Source organism: Lampetra fluviatilis, chromosome 4, assembly GCF_964198595.1.
Source record: "Lampetra fluviatilis chromosome 4, kcLamFluv1.1, whole genome shotgun sequence".
Taxonomy (NCBI): Eukaryota; Metazoa; Chordata; class Hyperoartia; order Petromyzontiformes; family Petromyzontidae; genus Lampetra; species Lampetra fluviatilis.
Genome location: NC_136278.1, coordinates 6,269,126 through 6,278,348, shown reverse-complemented (window position 1 = coordinate 6,278,348; position 9,223 = coordinate 6,269,126). Strand labels below are relative to the sequence as shown.

Genomic DNA, 9,223 nt, shown 5'->3' with positions numbered 1-9,223 from the left:
GAATACCGGACCTGATACATTCTTTTTAAAACACTTTCATGATATTTGACAAGCTTTTTTTCTTCCTCTTATAGTTTTCAACCTCCTCAGGCAACGTTCTTCTGAACGTTCAGGGTAACTGTCCAGGCTGGTGCTATGTTTTTACCAGTGTGGTTTCACCTGATGTAGCTTAAAAAGGGGCATTGTGTGTCAAATATTGGGCTTATTTCCAGACTTGAGATGAGAAACCGATTGTACTCGCGTTTCACGATTTAACCTCAAAAGGGGGAAACATTTCGCCATCGCTTGAAGCAGAAAAAATCCCGCACTGTGCCGCGCTATCGTTTACATTGTCGTGCAATAGTAAAAAATGAATCCTGTTTAACATAACAAAATAACACTGTATTATGTAAAAAATTAAAAGCTTAACTGTAAAAATAAATTAATGATTACAACAACAACAAAACGAGGCTTTCACAATAAATATCAAATAGCAATTTGTAGTCATTTTAACTTACAATTATAAATTTCAAGTTGTAAACAATCAGGCACAGGGTAGTGTTGCTAATCTACAAGTCTGACATTGATGTGTTTTAGAACCGTAAGAATTGGATGAAGATGTTATTTTGTGGTGGAAATGTTGATCGTCAAAGTCAGCCTTGCCTGCTGCTCGAAAATATGGTTCGGAAAGGAGCGGGTCAATATTGTAGGGGCCTTTTTGGAAGCGTGCTTGTAAAGTGGCCGACGGACAGGCCAACCTTGTTCACGTTCAGATTTTTCATGAAAACCCCACAAGAGGTCTTCATTTCCAAACAACGGGATACATTCCCAAAATGGATTTAGTTTCAGCCATTTTGTCCAAGAGCAACCAGGGCCAATTCAATAGATGTTATTTCATGAAACCAACCTGTCACGTCCAAATAGAAATATGTTCAGTCAAACATACGCCTCTTGGCTTTTTGCTTCCGAGCTAAACACTGGATATTAAATACAACTCGAGCATCAATGAATGGCACCTGTGGAGGGTGAACCGTGGTAATTACATCGACCACTGTAACAGAATTGGTTCATTCCATATCCAGTCTTGCAGATGTGATGTTTGCAGTGAATTCATATGTGCAGAGCAAACCAACTACTCTCCATAGGGGTCTCCTTGCACGATCAACTTTGCCAGCGTACCAATGATCCCAAATGATATTAACTAACTTTCTGTAGACCTCCAAAATCATACATCTTGCACATCACCAGGTATAAACATCACATAATTACCTTGCCATTTAAGTAAAAATAAAAACTATCATAAAAATGTACAGTATTACACAGAATAACTTACAATAATAATGTTCAAGTCCTTATCACAATTTCCTCTGCGTTGCCCTCGTAACGTTAACCACACATCACCAACATTTAACGTGGCTTTAAACTTTGGTGTTATTCCTTCACAGCAAAACTTTGTTTCAAAGCGTTCCTTATACTAATATTTGTCGATAAATGATGCAGTATTTTACACTATAATTCATCGTCATTTTCACAGCCTTGTCCTCTGGAAATCTGTTATTTTACTCAGGTCTCCTTTCCCCGCCTGTGTAATTTTAGCGAAGGTGGAAATAATGCAAAAAAAAAAAGGCTCGTAATTTTTACTCTCCTTTTTTTAACAAAACGGACCATTAGCAAAAAAAAAGCAGATGTGATGCTGAGCAAAAGTGAGCTCTTGACAGCGTGTGCCCATAGCGAGTGAGACGGGAGCGGCTGCAGGCGGCAGCAGCAGCAGCATTCGCAACCGGGCAACAGCGGTTGACACGACAGACCGCTCGCTGCGCACGCCCTGCGATGGTCTGAAGCGGGGCTCTTCCAATGTCCATACTGGTAAACGCAGGCCCGTCACGACGATGGGCCCACTACCACCTGCACCAACTTTGCGTTCTCCCCCAACAGTCCCTTTTAAAAACTTCGCAAGTCCAAACTTCGTCGGTGGCGGCAGCATCCGGTGCCCGTCGCGACGACCCCCGGAAAAAATGGAGCCAAGGTGCCCCCCGCCGTCAAACGACGGCACGCGGTCACGAAACAAAGATTCCCTTCTTTTGTTATTTACACCGCAGAGAAGCCGCCGCTGGGCCCTTCGGCCCCGTAGAGCGCCGCTCGCGAGATCTGCTGCCTGTCGACGGGGCAGCCCAAGGAGCTCGGTGACCCCAGGGCGCCCACGCCGAGGCCAAGGTCCCCGGAGTCGCTCGTGTCACTCGCATCCCCGGACTCGGCCGATGGCAGCAGCCGCTGGCGCTGCGTCGGCTCAAAGGAGGCCGGCTCGCCCTGGCTCCTGATGGCCTTGGAGCCAGGCAGCAGGATGGGCGTGATGCACATGGGGCACGACTTGCGGATCTCTAGCCAGCGCACCAGGCACCTGTGACGGATGAGGAGGAGATGAGTCAGGCTCAGCGTCGGGTGAAGAAAAAAAATGACATCCTGAGGACGTTCTTAACGCGGAACAATATGTTGTCAGGTGCTGGCTGGGAGATTGTTTTGTCACATACTGGGGAGCTACTTTGGTATGTTTTGTTTGCCAGGAGCTTGAGTTCCGGGAGAAGCTGCCAGCATGTGACAACATAATGCATCCGGAACTGAAGGCAAAAATATCGTCTCGGTAGCTGAAGGAGCACATGGACGACATGGTGCCGAACAATACGTGGTGACACAACCAGAAAACGCATATGAAAGCCGTACAGCACAAGCGCGAAAAAACTGCGCAGTAGTTATATTTCAATTGTGGTGTCGGTGGCGTCAAATGACGAGACGAATAAAAGCACGTTGGGAACTCTCGCGGCGAGCAATGCCCGTAGCATTGCGGAGCGGCCACTGGAAAGTTACATCAAAGATTGCCTCCGAGAGTCATTTCCATAGACCTCTGGCAACAGGACACACCGTGCACGCGGTGTCTGTCGCGTAACAAACCGGACTTTGTCGTTCTCAGAGATGAAACTGGTGTATTGAAAACGCCGATTCGTAAAAAAAAAATTGGTGCGGCCGAGAAAAATTTATTATTTATTTTGCAACCAAATCATCTGTGACAACGGGCACGTGCAGGAATTAACCTGCATTCGCGAAGTCAGAGATAAGCATATCATTTTTGACCTGTGACATATATGAATATTATCTTTAAAGTATACCACGTACTGAAAGTGAATCAACAAACTTGATTTGAAGCTTTCGTGACTGCAGAAATGACTCGTTGGTTCTTTCGGTAAAGTCACGTAGAAAGAAAATAAATTAAATAATAGAATACGACGTTTCGATTGCAACACAAGCAACCGTCATCAGGTAGAACTAAATTTGAGAGAGAGACAAAACACAGACACAGAGACACAGACAGACACACAAGCAGAGAGCCAACACAGAGACACAGAGAGAGACACACAACATAGTTGTTGTGTCTCTCTCGGTGTTGTTGAGTAAAGCACCAACATTTATTGGCTTGTGTGTTTATGAAATTGTAAGCTCTTAAAAAAGTGAGACCTTTAAACGTTCTCAGAATTTGTTCTGTAACATCTGCTTCTGTGGGCCACTCTCACAAGAAGGGTTCATAGCTGCAGCGTAAATTCCAAATAGATCATTCGTCACGAGACACGACGCCAAAAGCACAATTGGGTTAAAGTTTGGAAAATTATTCTTGCAGGAATGAGATGAAATCCAACAATTATTAATGTGCGATGTTCCCTTTGCAGTCGTATTAAGGGCTATGAAATTATCACAATGAAACAAGAGCATATGGTTACTGGAATCCAAAAATAGAACACCCACATAGAGCAGCTGGCAGCTGTTAATCACTCCTATTTGGCTGGGAGACAGACATGTTCCTCACCCACATATCAGGCACACTGTTCGTATTCAAGAATGCTTTGAAGTGGGTAGCTGTTTAATGTGAAATGGGAATTATTATACTCCTCTGCACTTGAATGCTAAAATTGTTGCTCTGCCAATATGTATGTTTTGCAATTGGCAAGGCGAGCGAGTATAACATCTGCAGGGGCACTTGGTTACAAAAAGTTTGCCCCCTTAACAGAGAAGAATAAACAGCTTCCCAGCAGGCACTGCTTGGATGGTGGATTTGGAGAGATGAGACGAAGCCACCGCTATTACATAATCTCATCTTGTTCAAACCTGCTGTCAAAACACTGAGGTTCCACGAACAAGTAGGGGAAATTCTAGATTTGAAGCTTTCGTGACTGCAAGGATTCATATTCTTAGGTTTTTTCGGTAAAGTCATTACTTGATACAGCTGTCGTGGCTGTGAGGGTTCCACCTGAAGACAGAAGCTTGTGTTGCCTCCGAAACGTCCTGATTTTTATTTTATTTAACTTGTATTAATTTTAATGTTTTTACCTACGTGACTTTACCGAAAAAACCTAAGAATAAGTAGGGGAAATTGCTCGGCTTATTCGAATGAAATATGTTTGTATACATTTGAGCAACAATTTTCCAAAACGGAAGTGTTTCTAATTAAATGGCCACTGCTGACGTCGTGTGCCGTGATTTACGCGTCGTTTTCACAGCAGTTCCCCGATGATGCCTGTTTCGTGATCGGACGTGGAGCTTATTCGGTCGTCAAACGTAGTCGCTGTGTTCCAAATGCATCTATTTGACAAAATATCATGTACATTTTAATCTTGTACACGTGCTTTGGTACGTATGTAATTTTTTTTGGTATCAAATAGTGTGCAAGGTCAAGGTGCAGTCTGTAATTTGCTTGCTCATGCCACTGCCGGCAGAGGCCCTTCTGGCGGCATTGGCTATAGAGGGCAAGTTGGCTTCGTCATCCACGGTGGCCAGACATGTTCAATAAATGGCGCTCATTATGACAATACCGCAAATTGAAAACCCAGGAAACAGTGGCTCTCGTCCACTCTAGACAGCCTCGGTTTGAATTCCAAAATGCCCACATCACTCGAGCACCCCCCCCACCCAGAGATACACCCCCCACTCTGCACGTGGTAGATGTCTGGGGTAGCTGCCTTATAAAATATAGGAAACTTCCCTGAACATTAAATGGTCTGGTATCGGTCAGTTGCGTAAAAATACAGCACTCCAGACGTGCAGTTACATGTGGTTCTTCCGGTATTGATCGTGCTTTTAGGATGACGGTGCCTTCACAATTGCAGCACCTAAACTCAGGAACTCCTTGCCATTCGAGGTCAGGACTTCTGAGACACACACAAATCTTCAAATCACGACGAAAAACGTATCTGTTTAAAATGGCTTTCTCTCTTTAGTTATTTTCAAAGCGTCTTTCTTACTTCTTCTTTGCTTGGCTAATGTAACACTATTTCTGCCTTTCCACGCATAGCGCCGTGAGATCGATTGTTTAAGGGCACTTCATAAATTTAAATTATTATTATTGTGAGAAATTATTCTTCTCATTGCTCTGGCTTTTATGGTGGTGGTATCTCCGCTCCAGGCCTAATCCCGACTAACAAGTAGCACAACGAAAATCGCTTCATATACACGGCCACACAGGATCCGCTTTCCCTTAAATGAGCAATGTTTCAAATTGTACGTTATCCGCCAAGCTCACTTAACACAGCGGTGCACTGGTCGCTTTCATTTAAGTGAGCTTAGTGCCCGGACAGATTTTCTGCTGCCGCTGGAAATTGTAGCCAAGCGGAGTTAGCAGCAGATGTACCGGGCCTGACAGCGGGAGCTCACGCCAATGAGCACACTTGCACCGAGTGACCTTTTCATTCCCACTCACTGTGCTGCACGCACCGTATGCTCGTTAAGTTGGGGAGCAACAACGGACCTTTGGAAGGGGCGCCGTGGTGGCGAGGTGTTATCTCCCTCACCTGGTATGCAGTAGAGCGTGGGTTCGATCCCTACCCCTGACGCCTGTATATTTGGAGTTTGCGTATTCTCCCCGTGGTCGCGTGGATGTTTTATCCGGGCCCTATGGTTTTTCCCTCCACATTCAGAAACGTGTGCTGAAGAGTGTTTGCCTGCTATACATGTCCACATGATAAGCCACTGTGTTGAGCTATCATTCATGGCCAGGTCGTTTCTGACAAAGAGCTTTCTAGCTCAGTGGGCTTTACCCGGTAAAATATAACACAAATTAGTTTAGTTTTAAATACGGGACGAGTGACAGGTCAAACGCTAACCAGAGTTATTGTTTCAAGCCCTGACAATGTGGGTTTCGCCATGGAGTCTAGGCTGTGCGGGATTGGTCGCGTGGGAACAACATTCCCCACCGGAGGTATCATAATAATCATAATCAGGGTTTAAATTAAACCAGAGCGCTCCAGAGATGAGCTCTGTGGGGTTATGGGTTGGTTGAGGGGGAGTGGGGGGGGGTGCCAGAAAATATTCCACAAGATACTAAGCCCTGATCATGCTACTACTGCGTAGGTTTTCGTGCTTTTGCTGCACAGATCTCTGACGTGTTGTCTGGTTCCTGAAAAATCTCCCAGCACGTGGATAAAAATACGTCGAACCAACACGCGGTGCAACGCAGCAACACATCGGAGAGCTACCACCATAATCGTCATCATCATCAGCCAACGTCTGTCCACTGTCAGACAAGGGCCTCCCCTGCAAGCCAGCACCATCCCTCATAGTCACGTGATGCAACAATCCGTCTCTCTCGTATTACGCAGGAAACTCGCATGCTGTTCAGGTTACTTGACAGCCAGTGTTTGGCTAAACCAGTGCTTCTTAAACCTGGGGTGCACGCACCCCCGGGGAGTGCGAGATGCCCTTTCTGAGGGTGCGTGAAATGGCCAGATAATTTTTTAAGGTAAATCATCCAAACACAAATTAAGCATGGGTACGTAAGCACAACTACTTTGTTTCATCAAACCTATTTATTGACCTTCTTGGTTCTTTCGGTAAAGTCACGTAGAAGGGAAGTAATAAAATAATAAAAATAAAACATAATAAAATAAAATAATTATTATTATATTATTTTATTATGTTTTATTTTTATAAAAATAAAATCCCTGCAGTCACGAAAGCTTTAAATCGAAATCTATTTATTGACGTAATTTTTTTTACAACTGAGAACCAAAAGGGGTGCAAGGCTGCAGTAAAGGTTAAGAACCACTGGGCTAAAGAAACACTTGTAGATACCACAACTTCCAACTACTCAGGTTAACTCGGCCTTAAATGAGTACCCAGCAATGCGTGCGAGTTCCAGCGCTGATTCACGATGGCATCCTAGGGTGGCGCTGTCCTCAGAGGTTGGCCGTCCATGTGCGCTGTGCCAGTGTTAATGGGGGCTCGCTAACGATGCGTCATGCATTAATTAAAACAGGTAAATTGTGGATGTCTTTGCAAGTATCCTGCAGTGTTCCCATTTGTGTGTTAGAGAAAAGTCCCATTCATGCAGATTTTCGTTTTTGAAAAAAGATGTTGCTGCTCACTTGTATTTCCAGCAATGTGGAGAACCGCAAGGTCGATGTGATTTTAGGAATTCAAGTCAAGATGGGAAACTTACTCAAATCGTTTAAACCCAGGTCTAACAGATGGTTAAAATTCCAGTCAAAGTTTGGAGACAGCCGATAATCCCTCTGGGGTCAATAAAGTAAGGCCCATTTTGTGGGTTAGTCAGCAGTGGTTGTTCTATGTAGAATTCCTGCCCCTGGCTTGGAGTTAACGGTGAAAGCAAATCAACCGAGCTGCCTGCTCGTTGTCATTCAAATATAAAGATATCACTTCATTATTTCATAGTGGGTGAATTATTAAATTCCCTGTGCCACCAAAAGTACATTGTCACGTGTTACAATGAAACCAGCATGAATGACCAAAAATATATAGATGTAATGTGCGTGTGTGTGTGTGTGTTGCACACCGCCACTTAGTGGCGAATGGCGGTTGTTGTTGTGTTGGATATTAAATTTGTTCCTGGACACCTCCCCAAATGGCGTTTTGCCTCACGATATTCGTGGCTCACACTCTCGGCACTCCAAAGAAAACACAGAGAATGCCCCGCCCCCTCCCCCCCGGTCACCGGGTCACTTACTTTCGGTGGAAGGCGTGCCGGCACGGACAAATGCCCAGCTTGTCCTTGAGCGTGAAGTCCTCCAAGCAGACGGCACAAGTCTGCACGATCACAGAGTCAACGTTACCAACGCGGCCACAACACCAGTACATGGTACGGCACACGCCCGCCGACTTGCTCCCGCGCGCCATTTCGCACAAACGTTAAACTTTTGGAAGAGGTTCACAATGTTTATAGCACTGCCCGATTTTCAAAGCCAAAATTTCGCAGGATTTGGCGTGTGGATGAAGAGGCAAAGCTGCCGAACTTGTTATCCCCCCGAGTCGCGGTTAGAGAAGGGAAGGTGCCCCAGCATGGCTATTGAGGCCAAGGCTTGCAGTCGTGAGTTTTAAATGAATTGCTTGGCCAGAATTATTGTGCTTGCGTGGAAGAGTAATAATGCCACATGTATCTTGAGGCTGTTTCACATTTAAAAAAATACACATAATTGCAATGTCAAACTCTGCTTCTGGCTAGGAATGCCCTCAAGTCAAGCAGCAAGAGTAAATGTGAAAAAATACCATCTGTTAGTCCAACACGCATGTTCACATTGGTTCAACACGAGTATTTATTTTTAATGCAGTGCAGTAGATTTAAAAATACATAATAAATGTACACATGTTTCTATAATTCGTTATTATGCATGGCGACATGGTGTTTTTTCATGTATGTCCACAAGCTGCCATTGTGTGGTCTGATAAAGGCTGTAGTTGATAAGATGTTAATAAAATATTAAGAATGTAAATGTGTCAATTTGCTTATTTGGTTTAGTGCTCTGAATTGTACACTGAAAGCAATTTTTATTAATCCACTGCTGGAGGGCCTTCCAACGCCGGCCGGGTACGGGTACGGGTACCTGTTTCCGACCCTGGTGCGGCCAGGTACGGGTACGGGTAGGCCGTGAGTCACTGGTGAGTCACCGTTTGTCACTCATTTCCCAACGTCTTGTCTCTTTTCACAATTCAAGTTCCTAGAATCAACCCACCCACGCCTGCAACATGGCTTCATCCCAGAGGTCGCAATCTGGTACCCTACCCGTACCCTACCCGATACCCGGCCGGGTACGGGTAGGGTACGGGTACGGGTACCCGTTTGCGACCCTGGTGTGGCCGGGTACGGGTACGGGTAGGCCGTGAGTCACTGGTGAGTCACCGTTTGTCACTCATTTCCCAACGTCTTGTCTCTTCTCACAATTCAAGTTCCTAGAATCAACCCACCCGCGCC

General features: G+C 45.1%; 1 protein-coding gene across 2 annotated transcripts in view; it reads right to left on the bottom strand.

Annotated features, from left to right (window-relative positions):
- Positions 1 to 359: 359 nt before the first annotated feature.
- Positions 360 to 9,223, bottom strand: part of LOC144931523 (RING finger protein 24-like) — a 39,517-nt gene continuing 30,653 nt past the window's right edge. For both annotated transcript variants that reach the window (XM_078855463.1, XM_078855464.1), the window contains exons 5-6: positions 7,982 to 8,061; positions 360 to 2,377 (exon numbers count right to left, since the gene is read on the bottom strand). In XM_078855463.1, coding sequence (XP_078711589.1) covers positions 2,068 to 2,377; positions 7,982 to 8,061 — 390 coding nt within the window. In that variant the 3' untranslated portion in view covers positions 360 to 2,067. The remainder of the gene's footprint in view (positions 2,378 to 7,981; positions 8,062 to 9,223) is intronic.